Source organism: Drosophila yakuba, chromosome 2L (genome assembly GCF_016746365.2).
Source record: "Drosophila yakuba strain Tai18E2 chromosome 2L, Prin_Dyak_Tai18E2_2.1, whole genome shotgun sequence".
Taxonomy (NCBI): Eukaryota; Metazoa; Arthropoda; class Insecta; order Diptera; family Drosophilidae; genus Drosophila; species Drosophila yakuba.
This window is the reverse complement of record NC_052527.2, coordinates 7,637,456-7,660,970: the sequence shown is the minus strand read 5'-3', so window position 1 is coordinate 7,660,970 and position 23,515 is coordinate 7,637,456. Positions and strand designations below refer to the sequence as shown.

Here is a 23,515-nt window from a genome sequence, read left to right as displayed (position 1 = left end):
ACCTGGGGCCTTGGACGTAAAAAAAAAGAACTGCACACAAAGGACCGTCGGCACCTGCAGGGTTAACTTAATTAAATTCCATTGCGTTTTGGCGCAGAAATGTGAGCAACATGATGCAATTATGAATTATAAAATTAATATAAAGCGCACTTAACATGCAGGACCGTCGACGGCAGCGGAAATATTTCACCGAATCCAGCCCACAGACCAAGACTCAAGCCCCAAACCCCAAGCCCCAAACCCCAAAACCCCAAGCCACAAAAGTCTGACCGCATATTTCCCCACCTTGCACTCCTTGGTGCCTCTTTTGTCGTAGCTCGTTGGGTGTGGACCCTAAAATCTTAATTGCAGGGCAGGATTGGGGAATGGGGGAGCTGCAAGTGCGGCTGCGAGGGCAGCAGACTCATCTTTGAAGGCCACAAATTTTGTGGGCACTATACTTTGGAAATGTTTCCCACAGCTGTTATTATAGTCTTCATTTTAAAGCACTTGACATCAGGTTTATAATTAAAATTGTAATGTAACACGGAATAGGTTAAAAGCCCTATCGCTATATTTACCTATATAGATATTATCAAACTGTAAATATAATGAAATATAATATTTAAGAACAAGCTTCGAAAGAATTTGGCAAAATATTGATTTCTCCAAACGATAAATATGCATTAATTAGATTAATAAACGGGAATGCCGTTTCTTCTTCGCCCGATTAGTTCGCAGACTTTCTTGAATATAATTGTGAGCCTAAGTATTATTGCAAAAGTGGTTCCTGGACCCCACCTCCTCCTCCAATCCCCAATCCGCAATCCCCAATCCTTACGCGTGCACTTGGACCCTCATCAAGGCTGATCGATTTGGACAGTTCGCATTGGATGACGGTGGGGTTTTCGGCGAGTCATGCCCACTTTACAGGGAACTGGGCGTAATGAGCGAGTATTAGTGCTCGTGTGGGTGGGGCGTGGCAGGTCATTGAACCCCCGCCGAAATTACCTGGCCCTCGCAGGTGACAACCCTGTGCAATTGTGGCAACCACAATCCATGAGATACACGAGTGAAATGCGCGCCAGCATCTAATGGCATGTGAACATGTCTGGGACTTGTCTGCCGCGCCAAACAACTTGCATCCCTTCCCCCCGGATTTTTGCCTTATCTTGCCTGACTTTATTTTCGAGTTTGTTAAAAAATTGAATTCCACGACTGCGCTGCCAAAAACATGACAATAAGAAGCTTGGCAAGGGGAACCAGTGCGACATGTTTTTAAGGCCAGCATGGCACTACTTGAATACGCTTCAATACTGAAATAAGCTGCTCTTAAGTTTGGAAATTAGCACGAAGAATGAACTGTAACTATCTGAATATTCTAGTTTCGCACTCACACGGTAGAAATATTTAGCCTGAAGGATGCACTACTTACATAGTACATAGTACTACAATAAACTTATTTTTTGTGATATAAAATAAATATTAATATCAATAAAATATAAATATAACTCCAAATTATAGCCAGTGTGAAATGGGCATAGTGCCGAAACTTTCCTACGCAGCGCTGTACTTGAGAACGATCAAGTGAGTCAGTTTGGTTTACCAAAAATACACCTTTTATGCAAAGTGATAATAAAGTAATGATGATAAAGTAATGGTAGTTTCGCAACGAAATCGCTTCACTTCAAATGACAGCCAGTGTCATAAAGGCATAGTGCCAAAAGTCTCCTGTACTTGAGAACGATCAAGTGAGTGAGAGTCCAGGACACTCTACAGTTGCTGTTGTTGTTGTTGTGGTCGTCTGGCAGACTGGGGGCAGACACAACAACAACACCGCAGACGGACAGCACTTCCAGCAGTGCGAACTCGAACTGCGCAGTGCGCATGCGCAGCGTATGTGGCTCTTAGAACCACACACACAGATACTTACATACAGATACTTACACACAGATACTCACACACAGATACTCACACACAGATACTCACACTTGCACTTGCAAGGGGGAAGAAGAGGGGGGGGAGTGAAAAAGTGAAGAAATAAATGGGAAATGGTAAAAAAATATAAGAAGCGGTTGCGAAAGGAAGACGAAATGCGAAAATGTTGCTGTTAGCCTTGACTTTGAAATTCTCATTGCAAGAGCCGAAGAATGTACGCAAACATAGCCGCAAACACATAAATATTTACTTCTTGCTTTTATTTTCGATTTCCTGCCATTTCGAAGGCCTGCCATTTGGTTACTTAATGACTAACTCTACTACTGCCCGTTTTCCTTGCAGATGAAACTGAGCCAAAGGCCTTCAAGCTGATCCCAGAAGCCAGAAGGATTCGGCTTATAGCGCAGCTCCATTTGGGAGCCCACTGCAGCACTTTTGTACGCCGTGAGAATTGCGGAACCAACAGGTAGGAACTGGAATGATAGATATCCTATGATTAAATACCCGATGATTCATTCACTAATAAATCGAATGTCAAATAATCAAATTGAGAAAAATTTAAGAAGTTCTGAGGAGTCTTAACATATAATTTATTTGTATTTACAAAGAAGCCTATTTCCAATTCTTAAGTCGAATTTTGTATAAAAAGGTATATTAAAAGTAAAAGGATACATAACATGATTATGAAGAGTGGAGTGCAAACAAAGCTGATAACATTAAATATTTACTTTTTCAATTATTCCAAGTTTCAAGTAAGCATTAATCCCTCCCCGTTTTAACGACCCATAAATAAGGTTCGATGGAGTAAATGGTATCCCATTGCATCTGTGCCACACAAGTGGCTCAACCCGCACATCCTGGCGCAGGATGTGCATCCGCCCACCGCCTAGTTGGCCCCATTAATCGTGTTCAACGCGACTATATCCTATATCCTGGCAGAAGTGCACTGCGCCTTCCGCTGGCCCATTGAAATACGTTGAAATGCGCGTTGAATGGAATTTGAAAATCGATAAATGGCAATGGCTACGGAAATTGCTGTTCCATGGCGGTTGACACCGTGTTAATGGGCCACTTATAACGGCATTGTTAGCGCTGCTTGCACACGGATCTCATCCTCGACCAGCTTCGCCATTCCCACTCCCAATCCCAATCCCCCTACCAATCCCCCTCCCATTCCCCCTCCCATTCCCCTTTCGGTTTTGGCCTTGTTAACCCCGCAGCGTTGCAGCTGCTTCTGCTCCTGCTTCTGTTCTTGGCCAAAAACGAGGACACGTGCCCTGTTCCGAAGGCATGAATTATAAGAAAAGGTGTTTCGTTCGCTCGGCTTGCTGCTAATTAAATTTAATTTAAAACAAAGCTCGGCATTTCGTCAACGCTCGCGATTCGAGGATACCCCATGCCATCTCGTCCTCCGTCTCCATTCCATAATTGACTGCTGCTGCTGCTGCTGCTCCTGCTGGTGGTGGTGATGGTGGTGGTAAAAAAGGAAACAGAGTCCTAAATTACCGGAGGGAAAGTGTGGCAACACATCGAGTCCTTTTTTTCGGCTCGATTAACTTAGATGCCGTAAAAAGTATTAGGCTGCAGCGAAGCGACTGCTATTGCAACCTTTTGAAGCACTGCAAGAAAAGACACATCACATATTCAACTAAAATCAAAAATATGCAAACCGAAAAAAGAAGTAGGGTTGAGTCACAGTATTTTAAAACTATATTAGGATATTAACTATCCCTATCATTACTTTTATGATTTTCGAAAAATAAAATTTTAACAAATATTCGCTTTATTAAAATTTGCAAAAAATGGTACAAAAAAAAATATTGTTTTTACCATAACTTGTCCAAAAATGGATGCACTGCTAAAATAAATACAGTTTTGTGCTGCTAATAAACATAGCTAACTATGTCTATCCATACTTTTTCGATTTTCAAAAAATAAAATTTAAACAAATTTTTTCATTTTCGGTAAGGGGTACCATCATCAAAATTTGCGAAAAAGTTCAAAAAATTAGCAATTTTTTTTTTTAACACATATGGATAGGGAATTTTGTTACGAATGCAACGAGCTATGGCATTCCACTTTTGGACGACTATTTTTACTGCTATCGAAAAAAAACGGATTATTTATAAAAAATCGAAAAAAAAAAATTGTGTAAAAAATGGGATTTTTTCAATCGGTGTTTTCGGCATAACGTGGCCAAAAATGGCCACACAGCTAAAATAAAGACTGTTTTGTGCTGCTTATAAACATAGCTTACTATTCCTATCACTACTTTTATGATTTTCGAAAAATAAAATTTTAACTAATTTTTGCATTTTTGATAAGGGGTACCATTATCAAAATTTGCGAAAAAGTTCAAAAAATTAGCAATTTTTTTTTTTAACACATATGGATAGGGAATTTTGTTACGAATGCAACGAGCTATGGCATTCCACTTTTGGACGACTATTTTTACTGCTATCGAAAAAAAACGGATTATTTATAAAAAATCGAAAAAAAAAAATTGTGTAAAAAATGGGATTTTTTCAATCGGTGTTTTCGGCATAACGTGGCCAAAAATGGCCACACAGCTAAAATAAAGACTGTTTTGTGCTGCTTATAAACATAGCTTACTATTCCTATCACTACTTTTATGATTTTCGAAAAATAAAATTTTAACTAATTTTTGCATTTTTGATAAGGGGTACCATTATCAAAATTTGCGAAAAATGGCAAAAAATTAGCATTTCATTTTTTGAACATATATGGATAGAGAATTTTGTTACGAATGCAACGAGGTATGGCATTCCACTTTTGGACGACTATATTCACTGCTATCGAAAAAATACTGATTATTTTGTATCTATAAAATAATTCAGAACAAAAATTTAAATAAAAATTAAAACTGTTTAAAAGCTAGTTCTTAGGGCCACATTAAGTTAAAAAATGTTAAGTTAAAGTTTTGAAATAAAGTTTTTCCCGGTGCATGGCTGAGGATGATGCCCGTGGGCCAAGGACCAGAAACCATGGTGACCATGGTGGATCCGGCGCCGGACCTTCCGCTAAGTACCGAGACATGTTATTGGCTTGTCTGCTTTTTTGCCCTTGGTGTGTGTGTGTGTGTGTGTCCCATGTGTGCGTATGTTCTGGATCCTCCTCCTCAGCCGCAGGACCAAGTGCAAGGAGCAAACGGCAGGAGCAGCTGGGTCTAAGTCGCTGTCTAAGCGAAGGCAGGTGGCTCGAGCCAATGCCGATTAAAGCCACTGATCTCTAAAAAAATGTTGAACGAAAACAAAGGAGTAGAAAAAAATATAATGAAATATCTGAGAAGGGAGAACTGAGGATTGTATGCTTACTCAATAAAACAAAGGCCACTTCTTAAATATTCATTGATCATTTGCTGAACCAATAAGCAATTAAAAGCCACCTAAGCTGTGTATATCCCAAGGCCATTCCATATAATACCAACCCACCCTACCTGCGACTAACTTCAATTGGAGTTCCAGTTAAGATGTATATCTTGGGGCCATGTCTGGATCGCACACACACACAGAGAATGAGGCCAGGTATTTGTTTACCGTTAGAGGGGGCAATCAAAACGGCTCTCCACTCGAAAATCCATCGAAGATCCACTCCAAAACGAAGGTGCCCCACTTTGAAGGCCAGCGGCAGGCGATCGGCACCAAGCCTATGATTAAAATTTAGGTCCGATCTCATACATATGTACATATGTATATGGTGTGCTTTATATGGTGCATGTGCGTAATTGGCCGTCCCAAAATCCAGCGGTCGCGATCCTTCTCAAATTAAAGTATACTCCCCTCTTCGCTTTTCGGCGGGGAAAGTTATCTGCGGCCACAGTTAGATCCAAAACAATATCAAGTTGAGGGGCTTTCGCTTCGGACAGACAGTTGCATGAGAAACAGTTTGTTATCATCGGCAAATTGCATAACTAAAGCCACAATTAGAGGAGTTCACGTATGCATTAAGCTGTGGCTTTTTGAACGTGCCACCAGTTCTCTATTAGATAGTCATCAATCATTATAATAAATATTACATCTCGAGTTAAAAAAAGAAATGCAAAGAATAAATGTGCTGAACATGGCTTTTTTACTTGCTTCTCTTGCGATCAAAAACCAATTATGCAAATAGTTCTTTTAACAATCTTTCCTAAAACAATATTTTCCAGGAAACTATGTTTCTCATTTGCATGGAATATAATTTAAAAGCGAGCTGCAATTTATGCACTCTGCATTCAAATTTACGACTGATTCGTTTGGCTCAATTAGGATATCCATAATAGATGGACGCAGGTCAAATCGAGTTATGACTAAAAGATGTCATAAATTGTAAATACACATTTCCATTTACTGCTCAATTACGGTAAAAGAGACTGAAACAGGCAGGTTGACAAAATGCTCTATATATGCCGAATATACTCGTAATTAAACGAACGTTTAAATAATCACATTCTATAGAAGAATATTCTTTATAAAGTTAATACTGCAAGTGTTCTAGATTATTTGCAAATGGATTGTTTAATTTATTTAAAATTTTTTATCAAACATCTTTTATGTTTGAACTAATAACTTTATAAATAAAGTGAAAAGTTCTATAAACATATTTTTATCGTAACTTAAACTCCTGAAATACATACGATAAACTAGTCTCCAAGACGAACTCTAGATTGTGGTTTGTGTACTCGCTAAGGAGAACTGATCTGTTCCGCGACTAACCGCTAGGTGTCGCTAGAATATGCAGATGTAGCTAATAATATTACGAAAAATTACAATTATTTCTTTATTTAATATTTAAGACAGCCATTTTAAAAAGCTATTTAAATATTTTAGGTATCAGCACATTAATTGTTACATTCGTTTAAGAAATCGTTTAAAAAATTCGGTCAATAAACAGCTGAGATCCAATAAATGGCCATAATTGTTTTTGCATTGCACTTTGGACGTAATCATTTAATTGTTCTGCTATTAAGCCGCAAAAAGGGGGCAGACTGCATGGTGACAGTAATTTTTTGCCATAATAAGTGATAATCGTCTGATTGTTTCTAGTTCTCCGCCAGTTTAACTTGCTTGCCATGTGATGGCACTGCAGTTTCTTAAAGCCTATGTGAAAACTGCAGAGTTTTGCTTAAGCAAACGCATGACGCTATAAGAATGGCACATTCGATGTCTAAATCGACAGTTGTCAATCACTTTACTCAACATGAAGATCGTCGCTTTCACCCTCGTTGCGTTTGTCGCCCTGGCCGGTGCTTCCTGCCCGTATGCAGCTCCAGCTGCTGCTCCTGCGCCCGCTGCTCCCTCTGGCTATCCGGCTCCACCCTGCCCCACCAACTACCTGTTCAGCTGCCAGCCCAATCTGGCCCCAGCTCCCTGTGCCCAGGAGGCTCCAGCCTACGGATCCGCCGGCGCCTACACAGAGCAGGTGCCCCAGTACGTGGGAAATCCCAGCCGGGAGCAGGTGCAGCAGTTCCACCAGCGCATTGGAATGGCGGCTCTGATGGAGGAGCTGCGCGGCCTGGGCCAGGGCATCCAGGGTCAACAGTACTAGTGGCGAAATAATGTTGTTATTGGACTTTATACTGTGGAATTAAACTGCTTTGAAAACCCATACTTATATGTGGATAAGTGAAAAACGCTTGGGGATATGCAAAACTGATCGAATTGAATTTGATTCATCCTAGAACCTATCTGTTCCTAAAAGAAATCCAAAAGTATAAATTAGTTTTGCTTCTGCCATGCGATTCCTTTAAAACGCCGGCATACAACTGTCAGCTAGTCGTCTGTATTTATATATATTATTACTGCAGCCGTCGTAAAACGGATTATTGCAAGCCATTTTCCGAGCGATTCACCTCTTGAATTTCCCATTACTACATGATTCTCAGAGATCGTCTTGGTAGGCTTCTCTCTCGGCCATTTTTGTCAATGGACTCACGGCGCGGGTGCCAAAAATATTGTCAGTCCAAATTGCTGTCTTCTGCGGTCGGTCGCATTTTCAGTCGTCTCCACCGCGAACCGCTTGGATCTGCTCCACATTGCTTGGCCAAAGTGGATCACGCCCTCGGCATATAGATTCCACGCCCATTTGGCATATAGATTCCAGCAGGATGGCGTTGCCCTCGTTCAAATCGCTGCCATGTGACGGACTCTAAGTTCCATAGCCACAATTGTGACCCAGTTCTATGAGCAAAAGTGTGTGTGTGTGTGCGGGACTCTTGGCCATTTAACGATTAGTGGCCATAACGGCAAAGTGTTTGTTTATTTTGCTGTGCGACCGCAGAAACGATTCCAAAAATGATTGCATAATTGACTTTTGGGGGGGACAAATCGCGCGTGAGACGCTCAACATACATTTCGAGTTGTGTTCCTTTACCGCTTGTGATTCCAATACAAATTCTGAGCCATGAAGAAGCTGCACCTGGGCGCCAAGCACAAGGGCAAGTCCTACAAGCCCTTCAGGAACAAGAATCGTCGGGTGAGTGAAAGTAATGGTTTTGATCGGATTGGATTGGAGGGCTCCAATCCAAACCCCCTATTTAAATGTGCCCCCGGGCCCGGGCGGAATCCGTATATTTTTATCCACTCGATCGCTCGCAGACTGCTCGCCCAGCTTGTCAGGCTATTCACGACCATTTAAATACACACACACGTAGTGAATACAGTGGGTATTAGCATGTGGTGGCAACGGGGCGGATGAGTGATTGCCCCAAGACAGTGGCATGCGAGATTACTCATACGCCTAGTTTTCTACCGCGAGAAACAAAACAAAACTAAACTTTCTTAATGTATAAAATTTAATAAAAATATTGTAAAATATTGTTCTAAGCGATGTGTAATTTATAATAGAACTGTCGCTTGGATAAGAAACTACTTAGAGTGAGGTGGTTAACTTATACGAGGTTAACTTAGTTTTTCCTTTTTATACATTGCTTTTGTTATTTATATGAAATACACACTGTGGTTCTATGACATCTCGTGTGGTTGTTTTTAAATTTAAATTCTCTTAGTTTTCCCACTGACAATTTGGGGGCCAAAGAGGCTATCACACCTCTTACTCATCCTCGAATTCTGCATAGTTGTAAGCACAGTCAATGTTGATACTTTTGCGGCACTCGAAAGCCACTTTATAGACACTCTAGTTGCCCTTTTAATTTCTAACAAGTCTTATACGTTGCATTTAGACTAAAGACACTTTTAATAATTCCGGGACTGATTCCAATCCATTTGAGCATTTTAAATAGAATACAAACAATGTCTGTATAATCACGCATTTTATATAGAAAATGTATCGCATAATACGATTACAAGATTTGGTTAAGTTTCAAAACAAAATGATTAAAAATCTGAAAAAAAGTAAATCTTAATAAAAGTAGGCTATAATACATTAAAAAGGCATTTATTAGTATGAAAGCATTTTATGCTGTTTTTTTAATGTGTTAGCTGCACTACTTACCTTCTAATGCGCCCATTGCAATTGGGAATCATTGTTATTTAAGCCTCTTAAAAACGCTGACGGCGATGCAATGCCAAACGCAGGTGAGAAGCGATTTGCTGACGCGCGGTCATCGACAGAGCCGGAAAAGTGGGAAATATTCGGGCTGACCATGAAAATATTTGTCGAGGGGTTGAGGGGGGAAATTGCACTGGAATCCGAATGCGGAGCGTTGACCCACCCGCAGAAAGAACTATCCCAAAGGGGTGGCAATGGGTGGTAGTGGGTGGCAGTGGGTGGCTGTGGGTGGCAGTGCGGTGTCGATGGCAACCAAAGTTCATTACTAGTCGTTGGGCACTTTGCCCGCTGCAAAGTATGATGGGGCTTTTGGCAATCGGCGAAAGGTAAACAAAGAATCGACCCGAGGTACCCAAACAACACCCATCCCCCCCTCCCCACCCCTTCAGTTCAGCGATTAAAGGGGGATCCCCCTTTGTTTTACATATTGCCTTTTGGAAATGTGTAAACGCAAATCGGGTCCATCGCCCGCGACCTTCCCCGCTAACGGTTAAATGGGGAGAGCCGAAGAAAGAGAGTGGAGAAGAATAAATGCCGGCGCATGTGCAGAGCAAAAGTGGAGAATTGCCTTCTGCGCATGCTCCTTCGCTCTTCTCATCTCTCCGCCTCTTTCTCTCTCGCATCCTGAGGAAATGGAAAACGGAATGTTTACGTTATAGGCACAGTGTGATAAGAAAATATATATAAACCAAGTCTAATTAAAAGCGAAATAAAAACTTTTCTATTTAATTGTATTTTGGGGATAATAATACAAACCAAGTCGAAATAAATGCAAACTAAATAACTCTTCTTAATAAAAATTCGCTTTTTTATTGTTTTTATACAGTAAATACAAATTAAAAAATAAAATGTTTTCATTCCAAAACATAAAAGCAATTTAATGTTCGAATCAAAATATTTAACCAAAATTTATTTTAAACATCTTTTAAATGATAAAATAAGTGATATACTTGATGATAAGAAAGCTAAAAATATTTTATTAATGGTGAAGGCATACATAGATGTATTAAAATTAATAAATTAACTATAGATTAAATTTCAAAATCACCAATCTTGTGTTCTCCTATATGACTGGAATGTCTTTGAACATTAGCCCAAGTTGTGTATGTTTCAGAGTCGTGCAGCCAACAGCTGTAACCCTTTTCATTTGGAGCTTTTGGCGCTCGCAGACAATTATCGGGGTTGCCAACAGGTGGACCGCCACTACCCCTTCGCCACCCCCTTACCCCCTTGAGAAGTGCGGGTGCTATCGATTTTCCAGGCACACCACTGACCGCCGATGACAGCGCGCTCATTTCGATGGAGATTTCGAGGGGACGGAAAACTCCACCACTCCTTTCCCATTTTAGCACACGCAACTCTAGTCGCACAGTGGGACGAGTCTGCGGCATATGCACTTGAAAATCGAATTTGTTTACAACCGCAGTGTATGGTGTATGTGCGGGAATGTGTTCACACAAGCATATATATAAATATATATACATCCCGACACGAGTGGAGCATTTACGCACTGGAAGCGAACGAGAAAACTCTACACAATTTTTCCAGAGCGGAGCGGACTTTTCGCCTTCCAAATACAGAAACGATTCAGTTTGCGTGTGGAGTAGAACCGTTTGAATGTCGGAAAGGCGAATCGAAATCAAAGGATGTGAATCGAATGAAATCCTGTAAAAGATAACCCGCGAATCGGTTGAGGATATAGCCAGGTCAAAAGGGTTTGAGATCGAAAGAAGTCGTTTGGTGCTCGGAACAAAGAAAAGGCTGAAGAAAAACACACCGCCACGTTCAACGGAAATCAGTTTTCGCGACCTATGTGTACCACCCCCTCTGCCCGAGTTTTCCAGCACATTTCGTGTGCATATACTAGAAAGGAAAGAAAAAAAGTGATGTGAGCAGAGTACCGCGACCCGACGCCACTGACACAAATTCCTATTTTTAACTTCCCTGGGGCCAAAAATCCCCATCGACGCGGAATCGAAATCAACTTCGATCCGATTCGCCAGTCGTATGCAAATTGTGCTGAAATTAAGGCGAGAAAAGGCTGCGGAAATCCCTTCCAGTTAACAATTTAAAGTTATTTCGCCTGTGGCTTCCAAACCGTTTGACAATCGCAATCGCCTCTCTCTCTCTCGATTGCTCTCTCTCCCACTCCCTCTCTCTATCGCTGTTGTGCTATCTTTCTCGCACATTTGGTAACGGTGTTTTTATGTCAGTGTCAAAATCGAATACCGTCTGACCCGATGGTTAAAATAGTTAAGCAAAGTGTATTGCCAATGTCAGTGTTAATCAAACAGCAAAGTGCAACAATAAAGCTCTCAAAATCCTGCCAAAAGAAAGAAGTTAATAGTTAATAATTTTGTATATGCCTGATCAACCGAATCGTAGCGCTTTTATAGTCTTTTTATAACTCCAAAACCAGTTGGTTTCATAAAGTGTTAAGTGCTGCGAAACGCAGGTATTGCTTCGAATAAGTACAAACCAACGAAAAATCCAACTTAAAACTCACCGCAACCGTATAGGAATAAGAAGCAGTCGTGGAATACGGATACGTAATCATTGCCAGCTCAACGCCTTGCCAGCCACCGTCACCATCACCTCCATTTCCACCACCACAACCACCAACGCCACCATCACCATCTTCATCAGCATCGCACCATCTGGTGGTGCTGGTGGTGCTGTTGTCCTTGCACAGGATCGTCGGAAACATCGCCAAGATATCTTCGTTCGAGGAAGACTACCGGGCTGACAGGCCCATGGTGCAGCGCGCCTCTTCCTCGGATGCACCCTCCGTTCAGGGTGGCCAACATCGAGAGTCTCGATTTGGCCTTGGATACCCCTCCTACCAGAGTGGATACAACAAGCTATTCACACAGGTGCCGCAAACAATAAAACATCAATCAGTGTTTTTTATGTGTTTTACGAATAAGTGTTGTTATGGCTAGGTTTTTTGTAAACGTATCTGTTCTTAAACAATTGAAACCTATTCTCTTTTTCTTAGAAAACATTTTAGGATTAGCAACTGGTAGTTTGCCCTTTTTAACTTAACAGCATTCCATCACAATATTCCATCCATTTTAAAAACAGATTGCCCTTGTCTCAATAATTCGAATACTTTCATATACTTTATTGCTTAGAATTTATTATTCTAAGATAAGAATGATTTTCAACAATCGCTTAAAAATTAACAAAAAACGAAAAAAAACTCATAAAGAACTTTATGTACTTGAGTTACAATGCTTCTTGATTAATGTTAAATTACTCAGCCTTCTCCGTGGCCTTGTACTTGCCACCAACTGTTGCTTCATGTGCGGCAAGAAGAAATATTGAAAACCATACACATTTTACTGCACTGCTGGGATATTTGAGTTTGGCTGGGATCTGGGCAGCTGGCCAATTAAATTTGTTATGATTTTCAGTTGGCCGGTCCAATTGAATTGTTCTTAGTTTGGCACTTTTTAGGCAGAGTAAAATCTTTTCTGAATTTTTTTTCTTTCACTTGAATTTTCCAGGGTTCTGCCGACTCGAACTACTCACAACCGTCATCCGATCTGTCGCTAGACGAGGAAAAGGAATCGCTTCGGCGAGAAAAGGAACGTCAGGCCTTAAGCCAGTTGGATAAAGCGAGGGTAAGTGTGTGTTTTTCACCTTCAAAATGTAACTAAATGAGCGATAATACCCTGTAATTGCAGAGCAAACCAGTGGCGTTCGCTGTGCGAACCAACGTAGCATACGATGGCGCCATCGACGACGATTCGCCGGTGCAGGGCGGAGCAGTTTCGTTCGAGATCCGGGAGTTCCTGCACATCAAAGAGAAGTACGACAATAACTGGTGGATCGGCCGGCTGGTCAAGGAGGGCTGTGATGTGGGCTTCATACCCAGCCCCGCTAAGCTAGACAACATTCGCATGCAGGTTGGATATGATACCCAGTGTGATCTATGCCAGGCGTTAATCTATCAACGAATCCATATTTTCTCTTCGCAGAACCAAACCAGACCCTCAAGACTGTATGGCACAAAGGGCTCGTCGAGCGGGAATCTTGGTGCGGGCGGACAAGCAGGTGCGGAGCCATCTCGAGGTAGCACACCCCCCACACCTGGTATGACACACATTTCATTCTCCTGATTTCTTTTGGGCGAGGTTTTATTTCGTATCTGTTCTATTCTGTGAATCGAATTAATTTCAATCTATATATATTTTTCGCTGTCTTCTATGTAATGTGTTTACTTTTGTAAATCGCCAATAGAGGTACTCCTTTCGAGGTGCCCAATATGCCCATATGCCAATATGATTATGAGCATCCAATAGGTCCGACAGACGGATGCCGAGCCCGACTCGAGCTCATCGAGCTCATCGATGTTTATTGTAATTGGACGCGTGTTTTATGATTTTCATTTGAAGCGAACCAAATCAGATTCCGTACCATAAAAAAAAAAAACATGAAAATGTGGGCCAAGCTAAATTCCCGTCATTTTGTACTTTTGTGTTTGTTCTAATTATATATCATGTGACATCCATATAAAACGAGTGCAACTTTATGCTTACTTATATCAAACGAGTTCACCCGGCAATCCGATGCAAATCCGACCGACCCTAGTTATGCAAACGGCCCATGTATCGGCCTAGAGCTAGTCCTAGATCCCAGCATGAAAGCCGAATCCTCCAGAGGATCAGCCTAGACTGCCTGATCCCCGTTTTAGACCCAATTCACCCACTGTAAACACACAAAAGTACACACCTTGCCAGCTTCAATAGCCACGATTTTCTCCGTCCTAGTTTTGTCTAAATCAAAGCTCCTCGTTCATGGTCTGCTTGTAAACTAACCAATTAGCCAATGTGAACACTATTAAATGCACTCAAACTCTCTTTTATCTAACACAAACCGGTTGGTTGACAACACTAACCAAATGAACAAATGAACAACCACAACGCGACCCAAGATCCCTACAGTACAACACCGCGCAAGAAAAACAAAGGTTTGTCCACGTCTCTCATCAGAACCTCAGAAATCCATTTCAATCGCAAAAGTATCGCTAGTCTTTCAGTGAGTTTCAGGATTTTTAAAAACCAAACTTAGCTACTCAAAATATTGGAATCTAAAACATCTTAAATGAGGAGAAACAAATTTAAATGTTGATACATTGTTTTCGGAAGGAAAAGAACTGCTATTCAATTGTAGATTATAAAGCTTAATTCAGTAATTATCCAAGTAATGCTATGAACTTTGCAAATTTATCAGAACAGATCTAATCAGTTATTATATTTCAACTTTTTAACTGACTCTATTTGATTTTCGTAAGTAAAATATTCTATTAACCGAATCAATCAGAAAAACTCATTTCCAAATACGTATCATCTGTCCGTAAAACCCTGTCTATGTCGCATATAATCGCTATATGTAATACATCCCAGTTTTGACATGTCCTGCTAACCAAAAACCCGTACAAAATTATAGAAAATTGTGTAAAACAGAGAACCAGTCATATTCGTGTAGAAATAAGTTAGATAGTCATAGGAAAAAACATCATCCTCGAGTTGGCATTTTGAACAGCATTAAGTGGTGCGTAGACCAGATGAAAAGAAAAGCAAATAACTAAAAACCAAATGAAAATTCAAATCAAACTGATATTGCGAACCTGCCGTAGACCGACACAATTGCCCAGCACAAAAACACAAGCACAACGAAATCAACGGATCAATTCAAATACACTGTATATACTAACTAACCAATTAACCCACAAGCGTCTTACGTATTTACGATAATATCTAAAATTGGCCTAGCAATTCGTACTGATCGATCGCACTGGCTCGTACCAATCATAAGCTCGCTCATCCTTTGCCATTATTTCGTCCTGTTTGCCATGATACTAACGCTCAGGTGACGAATCAGATTCCATGGGACCAGGACGACACGGCAAGGCGCAGGCGGCGGCGGCCAACAAGGAGAAGCGCAAGCCGTTCTTCAAGAAACAGGAGACGGCCAGTCCCTACGACGTGGTGCCCTCGATGCGACCCGTTGTCCTGGTGGGGCCCAGTTTGAAGGGCTACGAGGTGACCGACATGATGCAGAAGGCCCTCTTTGACTTCCTCAAGCACCGCTTCGAGGGCCGCATCATCATCACCCGGGTGATGGCCGACATCTCGCTGGCCAAGCGCTCCATCATGAACAATCCCTCGAAGCGGGCCATCATGGAGCGTTCCTCCAGCCGGAGCGACTGCCTCGGCAAGGTGCAGGAGGAGATCGAGCGCATCTTCGAGCTGGCCCGCTCGCTCCAGCTGGTCGTGCTCGATTGTGATACAATCAATCATCCGTCACAACTAGCGAAAACTTCATTAGCGCCAACAATAGTGTACTTAAAGATTAGTAGTAGTAAGGTGCGTCTAACAATATCTACACCTCAATAACACAATTTACTTACTAATCTATTATTAATGCAGGTTTTACAGCGTTTGATCAAATCACGTGGCAAGTCGCAGGCGAAAAACCTCTCCGTTCAAATGGTTGCCGCCGAGAAGCTAGCCCAATGTCCACCGGATATGTTCGATGTAATCCTAGACGAGAATCAGCTGGAAGACGCCTGCGAGCACATTGCCGAGTACTTGGAGGTGGGTTTAGTCATTGAGGTGATATTTGGACTCGCAATTAGATCATTTATTTGGTTGTCAGAAAATATGTTACGTATACGCACAGTAGGTTGAACTCAGTCATGGGCATTGCAGTGTGCATAACAACAACTTAGAGAGCTTTCTTTCTCATAATAATACATACAGACAACTAAACCTATGAGACCCGGAAGTTTATCATTTCATACATCCTAGTATTATCTTTTCATATATCCCAGTATTTTTAAGGATTTAACGTGTATCTAAGCTAATCTATGATTTCTTGCAGACGTACTGGAAGGCCACCCACCCGGACATTCGAGCCGTGCCGCCCATCGCCCGCCCCCTGCCGCAGGAGGCCTCGCCCTCCGCAGATCCCGCGCGTCTGGGACCGACGCCACCAGGTAAAGGAACACCTGCCCGCTTAATTGGGCTCATCTACGGTCGCATTGCCATTTTCATACGCGCGATACCACCAAAGTCCTCGCCCATGCCCAAGAAGCCCAAGAAGCTGCGAAATTTCAATCAAACCAATATCAATATCGATGATATCGAAATCAGAGTCACCCATTTGCCTCACCTTCCTTCCAATTCAAACGAAATCGATCCGACCGAACCCATTAAGAATCCACATATCAGCATGTGTATACATAGCGATGCGATGGATGAATATGTTATGTATGCACATCAGATCAGCAGTAAACAATTTTCATTTGCTTCTCAACATACTCAACCAACCACACTTATACAAAATACAATTCTAAAATTTGTCTTTTTCAAATTCAAATTCCCATGACTGTACCAAATGTGAACCAATCGATTCTCCTTCTGGCTCTCTCTCCCCCGTTTTCCTCCGCACGTGATGCACATGATGCACATGATGCACGTGATGCACATGATGCACATGATGGGGCACGTTGTGATGAGCAGTAGATGGCGAGGAGTTTGTCGATGAGCAGGATCCCAGGATGGGCATGTCCGGCGGAGATCGCGAGGGAAGTCGGGAGCGAGACCGCGATAGCAGGGAGAGGGAGAGGGAGCGCGAACGGGAGCGGGATTACTGGGATCGGGAGTTCAACAGAGATCGCAGCTCCAAGGATCGCGAAAGGGACCTCGAGTGGGAGCGGGAGCGGGCTCGCGAGTGGGAGAGAGAGCGGGAACGAGATTGGGATAGGGAGTTCGATTGGGACCAAGGTAAATTTCGTTTCTTTACTGTTTCTTTTCGTTTCGCTTCCTTTTCTACCGATAATATCTACGTAAACTGATTAAGTATCAAAGTATCACATGCCCCCAGAAATCAAGTTCAAGATATATTGCATTTGGTCCGTAACTGAAAGTTTAGCTAGAACCACCACGTTCCAAGTTAGATGATAGTCCCAGAAGTAGCCCATTGTATCTCTCTTGCATTGTACATAGATTCAGGTGAAAAGTAGCTTCGTCACCGGCCAACCAACCATCTCCACCCATCTCGATTGTATGTAGCTGCAGCCCATGGCATTTACTTAGAACTCCCGCTTTCTAGAGACCCATTTTGTACATATCTATAACTCAGAAACAACATCACTGGTATCCTTAACTTTTTGTTTATTTTCTATCGTTTCTATTTTGTGACCACACTTTACAGCATTCACAGCACGTGACATACCCGGTCCCTTTACAACAATGCTATAGAACAAAAACGAAACGAGTTCAAATCCAAATCAACCACCATGACCAACACAACTGCGACATCAACAGTACAAAATGCCAAAGACAATTGAACCCGTATAAAAATTAAAATTGAAATTGAAATTGAAATTGATATTGAAAAGCAAAAGCAAAACCATATCAACTGGAACTAGCAAAAGCACCCAACGACCGACATCTCCGACGATCTCCACCATCTCGCCAACTCTTTAGCCAAGTCAAGACTTCCAACAAATCCATGTGATGAGGTGTGCGCACACCCTCGAGATTAAACCACCCCCACTAATTAGCTATTAGCTGACTAAGACTACCTTTCTGCCGTTTTGAGTTCTACTAACCGATTAAAACCGAACTGCACGACCAGCCAGCCCACTCAATCTCAAGCATCCGTCATCAATCAATCGAATCGAGCTAATCGATCACCCAACCACCCATTCGAATATCTGTTATGCCAATTGTGCGTTTTACCGACTGATCTCTGTACTTGTTTTTAGTTACACCGGGCGTTGTGCGCCTGTAAACTGCCGCCATCCGCGCCAACCCCTTCTACTCGATTTCTCACATTCTTCCGGGTGTTTTCCTAGTTCAGCTCAACTTGACCCAAATCAGCTCAGTTATAATATATATCGATCAGTACATGTATTCCGTTGTTGTCGAACCTTATGTTTTCACCATTTCAAGTTGCAAAACCAAATCATCTAATCGTTTAGATCTGGTTTAGTGAGTACCGAAACCCCCCAAAGATGTGTTTGCGTTACATTATTTTTGAGCGATTTTACCTATTCCATTTTAGTTACTTATAACTGTCCCCCCGAAATGATCCTCCTTTTTTCTAAATGTACCATGCATAACTGACGCCCAGCTAGGTTTCGATCATCTGCTGATTTTATTTGTTCCTATTTTCAGCGAATTAAAATATTGTTTGTTACTCTTTAAAAGGTTTAACCCAATGTCTTATTTCCTACTAACATTTTAGAGTTACAAATTAATTAACAAAAGAATAGCTGAACGAATGCCCAAATTTGTTTAATAGTTGCTCACATATAGTACATAGAAAAGTTACCAGGTAGTAAGCCTCACAAATAGTTGTTTAAATAATGTACTTTCTTTTAAATTAAAGCGTATTTTCTAAATGATTACTTGGTATAAAAGATAAGTCCCAAACATAGATTAAAAACGATTACAAAACGTATTGATTATACCATTCTTTTAAAGCTTTCAACGGTTGCTTTTAAGAGTAAATTCCTCTGTAAAATAACTGAACACAAAACCCCAAGTGACCAATCTCCGCTAAGGGAGACCTTAGGCCTGATACCAACTTTTCGCCTATTGACCCGTTTTTTTGAATGCTTTAGTTCTGGTTCTGTTTTTCGTTTTTCGTTACCCTAAAATACATTTACCCTAAAATACATTTTACTAACATATTGCCGTGTTGGGCGTTTTGCAGGAGGAACCTCTTACCAGCACAGCCGCCGACAACCGACCTCGGTTCGCCACCAGGAGCGTGGCGGAGGAGTGGGCGCAGGCGGCGGTGGCGGCGGCGGTGGCTACGAGCGGGACCGCGAACGGGAGCGGTACGAGCGTCGCGAGCGGGACCTCATGCACTACGATCTGAATAGCGACGAGCTGCTGGACGAGCGCAACTTTGAGTATCCGGCAATGAGGAGCGGTCCCAGCGGCGCCTCCCACCACGGCCATCTGTCCAGGGGCGGACGCCTGCTGGAGGATCCGGACTTTGAGCGCGAGGAGGCACAGATGCGGATGAGCAGCTCACGCTACGGACCCTCGACCAGGATCGACGATCCACGGGATCTGCCGCGTGGCGCCACCGTTGTCGATCGCGATGAATACAGTCCGCACAGAGGTGGTGGGAGTAGTAGGAGAATGCTTAATGCCATGTAGGAATCGTGGATATAGGGGTGGGATCAGATCGATGCGAGAGTGCCAGGTTTGAAGGAAGCACGCGACAATAGTTTTGATCTTGACATGATACACCACCAGTCTCAGTCTCAATCTCAATCTCAGTCTCAATCTCAATCTCAATCTCAGTCACAATCACAGTCCAGGTCCAGGTCCAGACCGTTGGGCCTGCCGCGCCAGTCGTCCCTGCCCAGCAATCGAGCACCCGTGTCCTACCTGCCACGCCAGTCCTCCCTGGGCACACACTGGCACACCAGCCAGTCGCGTTCCCAGCCCCAATCCCACTCGCAATCCCACTCGCAATCCCACTCCCAATCCCACTCTCAGTATCGCTACTCCGTGCAGGACACATCGTTTGCCCACCCACCAAGATCCCTGCGCGAGGAGTTCCTCAGTCCCACCATGAGCAAGGTCGAAGCTGTCACCCACGCCATTCGCAACAAGATCATCGTGGAGGAGGACGAAGAGGATATCCTGGGCACGGATCGGTTCTATTAAAGAGATTTCAGTCGCCACCCCGCGTCGATTTTGGTTTGGGTAACCTTTTTGCGGGCGGGAATGCAAGTGCAGCAGTGCCAAAACACACGACACATTTGTAAATGTTCCATTCGATGATCAGATCAATTTGAAAGCCACACAGATACAGATAAAGATACAGATACAGATACAAATACACACACACACACAAAGTAGCTGGTTAAAGTTAAAGTTAGCTGGTGAGCGTTAAAGTGGCGGTTAAAGCGAACGTTAAAGCAAACCAAAGGAAGCAGCCCAATGCCAAGTGGGGCCTTATGTGTCTTAAATGCTATAGCTAAGTGTAATCAGATTTTATTTGAGTAATGTGAATTTAAATTAAATGGTCTAAGCCTAAGATTTAAGCTAGTCGACAGTGGAAAATTAAAAGTTGAAGAAAGGGAGTCCAAAAACCAGCCAACAGCAATTGTTGGGTCTCGTATTTGTTATGCAATCGATTGACTAAGTACATGAATAAGTGTCAGCTTTAATAATTTAGTGAACGTGTCTTAATCTAAGTCGAGCCACACAAACACATCCACACACCCATACACTTGACACACACACACATACACAAACACACCTATACACTCTCAATTGACTGTGAACCGATTGAAATCTCTTTAATCTCAAACCGATACCCATTTCTCGCACCAGCCCTTTTCCTCCTCTACGCAGAATGGAATTCCATTAACTCGCAATTTACACGTACAGTGCGTTTCAAAGCCATATAATCATGAGTTTTGATACATTTATATATCCACCTAAAGTACGTTAAACTTAATGGATTTAATCGATATTTTTACGGCTACTCGTTAGTTTATTTCATTTTGATAAGATATCGCTTGAAGTTTGAAACTGTTGAATCCTTAATTCACTCTTAGCACTAAATATATACTATCAATTTATAAGTTGTTAAATATTTGTAGTAGAGATCTTGAATGAAACGCATTGTACAGCAGCCATGTACATGTACACGATTTCCACTTCCAACAGCAATACTTTCGACCTAGTTACCTTGCCACACCATATCATGCCACACACCTGCCAAAGCGCACGGTTCGCGATCTCAGTTCGAAATTCCAGTTGGACTGGACTGGAGACCGCGAACGGGCCTGCAACCTGGATAAGGATCGAAAATAAGGATCGAAATAATCCAGGTTTGGGTATAGCGATTTAAACTACCAGTGCCTTAAAAAACCATCAAATCGAGTTACACAAACGCACTCCACCCCCAGAATAAATTCTGCATTTCCGCCGCCCCATTAGATCATTATTACTCGTACTTTACCAATCGCTAAAGTCGAATGCGTCAAAATTATTGTTCAAGTTTTTGAAATGTACACGTAGTGCTGAGACGATAGTCGTTGATCTGGCCCATTCCGAACGAGCACTCCTTTTACAATTCCAACCACCATGCTAAATTTGTCGATCAGTCGATCAGTTGTCGAACTGAGCTAGCGCCCAACAATGATGAACCGCACTGCATTCAAATCGATCGCCACCTCGAACCTCGAGTAAGAGTTGATGTCTAGCTAGTCATTTTGATCTGTAAGCACACCCACAGAACCCATCCTACTGTCCAAGGACTACAGCTGAAGCCCGAAGCACGGGCTCAGAGTTTACAGACAGATCGGGGCAAAAATCTAGAAACTTTTTTATATAAGAGATACAAGGTGATATAACTAATTTTCAGAAAGCAAATTTGAACAGCGCACGACAGATACACGACAGCTACCTAATTGAAATTGTTGGCCACATTCAGCAGGGGGAGGGATTGGGATCATTGGAGGTCAGTGGGGTGAAGTCCTCCCTTCCCTTAGAGAATTGAGATGGCGTTGGCCAAGGCACTGGAGGCGCTTTAATGAGGAACAAATTGAAATTAAAATATATAGCGGCAAACGAAAGCAGCAAACGATACACAAGCACTTCTTGTAAAAAGTGGCAAAGCAAAATGATCTATGTATTAGCTAAACCTAAATGAAATATTACTTTTTAATACTAGCATAAAGTTAAAAACAAAAAACAAAAACTAGATACGATCCTTTGCAGCTAAGAAGGGGACAAACGGAATACTTAAGTTTAAATGGTCAGTTGATGAGGAGTGTGTACGTTAGAATATTGCACATAATTCACAGAACTGGTAATTCAATATATTATAATGGTATATATTAAAAAAGATACACACATTTATGGAGCTGCATATATAAGTATGCATGTTCTTAACATAATTAACAAAATTTAAACCGATACAGATACATCAGCCGGCATTTTGTAAGCGTGAAACCCAAAAACTAATTAAAATAATATGGATTAAAAGAATAACTGATTATCCCAGATATTGTTAGATACTTTCTGGTAACGGAAAGGTGAACTTTGCCATGAAAATTTCATCTGATCTGATAGGAATATGTTGAAGATATTTTGTAAGATGCCTTAAATTTCTCAACTCAAGTTCTCTGAAAGTTTTCGAAAACTAAACTTGATAAATTCATATATTCCATTACATAAACTTCTAGCAGACGGACAAAAGTCTGCAAGGAAAACAAGCTGGTTTGCTTCAAAAGTATAGCAATTTTTTTGTAATAATAAACTCTTATTTCCGATTCTAAAAACAAAAAACCAAGCAATTTCAATTCGTTGACACTCTTGAAAACTATAAAAAAACACACACACACAGATGCAAACAAGTTTTATAGCAAGCATACTGAAACTTTAAAGATACGCCTATATATAATTAAATTTAGCGGTAATAACTTCTCTACTTTTCAAGCCACTTAAATAAGAAAAGCAAACCTTATTTTTTTAGCCTAAATACCTTATTGAACTGGAAAATAGAAGGTGGAAAGATTGACAAGAGCACGCATGAAATTTCCGTAATCAATATATTATTAACCAAAGATCCCCACACCGAATAACCTGGAAAAATAAAAAAGAACTATTGGTGGAAATATCAACACCGCTCCCAATTTATATAGAATATTTTATACATACAAAACATATACATATTGTAAAAAATGAGAAAACAGTAACTAAAATCCAATCAGCAATTTTCAAAAATTGTATGTAAATAGTTAATGATATTTCAATTTGTTACCTAATTATTTTGTTATCAACTTTGTAAGATTCCTTTAATTTAATGTTAAGGATGAATACCTGCCATCACCTTAACGCAATTTTGTTGTTTTCGTTTTCATTTTCCGCATTCAAATGTTGTTCACATTATGTTTTTGGAAAATACGTAGTTAAATGAAAGCTAAATTGCAAATAAAAGCAAATACAATAAAAATATTAAAAATAAATCCCCTCTTGTCTATACTTTTGTGTGAGCAAATATATGGGTAAGTCCTATGTTAAATGCTTTATCA

General features: G+C 41.5%; 2 protein-coding genes across 22 annotated transcripts; both read left to right on the top strand.

The window, feature by feature from the left end:
* The first annotated feature begins 7,076 nt into the window (after window positions 1-7,076).
* Window positions 7,077-7,526, top strand: LOC6527253 (vitelline membrane protein Vm32E). The gene has a single exon (XM_002088311.4). The coding sequence runs from the start codon at window positions 7,117-7,119 to the stop codon at window positions 7,462-7,464; it is 348 nt and encodes a 115-aa protein (XP_002088347.1). The 5' UTR covers window positions 7,077-7,116; the 3' UTR covers window positions 7,465-7,526.
* A 385-nt stretch (window positions 7,527-7,911) lies between these two features.
* LOC6527252 (voltage-dependent L-type calcium channel subunit beta-2) lies at window positions 7,912-23,449 on the top strand. 21 transcript variants are annotated; one of them, XM_015197673.3, is made up of 10 exons: window positions 7,915-8,391; window positions 12,936-13,052; window positions 13,116-13,337; window positions 13,410-13,503; window positions 15,316-15,800; window positions 15,864-16,031; window positions 16,318-16,432; window positions 16,959-17,222; window positions 19,162-19,612; window positions 19,787-23,449. In XM_015197673.3, the coding sequence occupies exons 1-10, from the start codon at window positions 8,320-8,322 to the stop codon at window positions 20,130-20,132; spliced, it is 2,334 nt and encodes a 777-aa protein (XP_015053159.1). In that variant the 5' UTR covers window positions 7,915-8,319; the 3' UTR covers window positions 20,133-23,449. The 21 variants fall into 21 exon arrangements, 20 of the variants coding, with proteins under 20 accessions (XP_039227431.1, XP_039227430.1, XP_015053164.1 ...); XM_002088310.3 differs by lacking the exon at window positions 19,787-23,449 and adding an exon at window positions 14,366-14,401 and having other exon boundaries at window positions 7,916-8,391; window positions 13,410-13,524; window positions 19,162-19,759; XR_001454339.2 differs by lacking the exons at window positions 7,915-8,391; window positions 19,787-23,449 and adding exons at window positions 11,032-12,299; window positions 14,366-14,401 and having other exon boundaries at window positions 13,410-13,524; window positions 16,959-17,962; window positions 19,162-19,284.
* The last annotated feature ends 66 nt before the right edge of the window (window positions 23,450-23,515 follow it).

What these genes read in the sequence shown, in the direction of transcription:
- LOC6527252 (XM_015197671.2), top strand. Translation starts at nt 12,180, where the DNA reads ATGGTGCAGCGCGCCTCTTCCTCGGATGCACCCTCCGTTCAGGGTGGC. An exon ending in GGAGTTCGATTGGGACCAAG is followed by an intron (nt 17,223 to 19,161) that starts GTAAATTTCGTT and finishes GGCGTTTTGCAG; the next exon opens with GAGGAACCTCTTACCAGCAC. An exon ending in AGGAGAATGCTTAATGCCAT is followed by an intron (nt 19,613 to 19,786) that starts GTAGGAATCGTG and finishes GTCCAGGTCCAG; the next exon opens with GTCCAGACCGTTGGGCCTGC.
- LOC6527253 (XM_002088311.4), top strand. Translation starts at nt 7,117, where the DNA reads ATGAAGATCGTCGCTTTCACCCTCGTTGCGTTTGTCGCCCTGGCCGGT.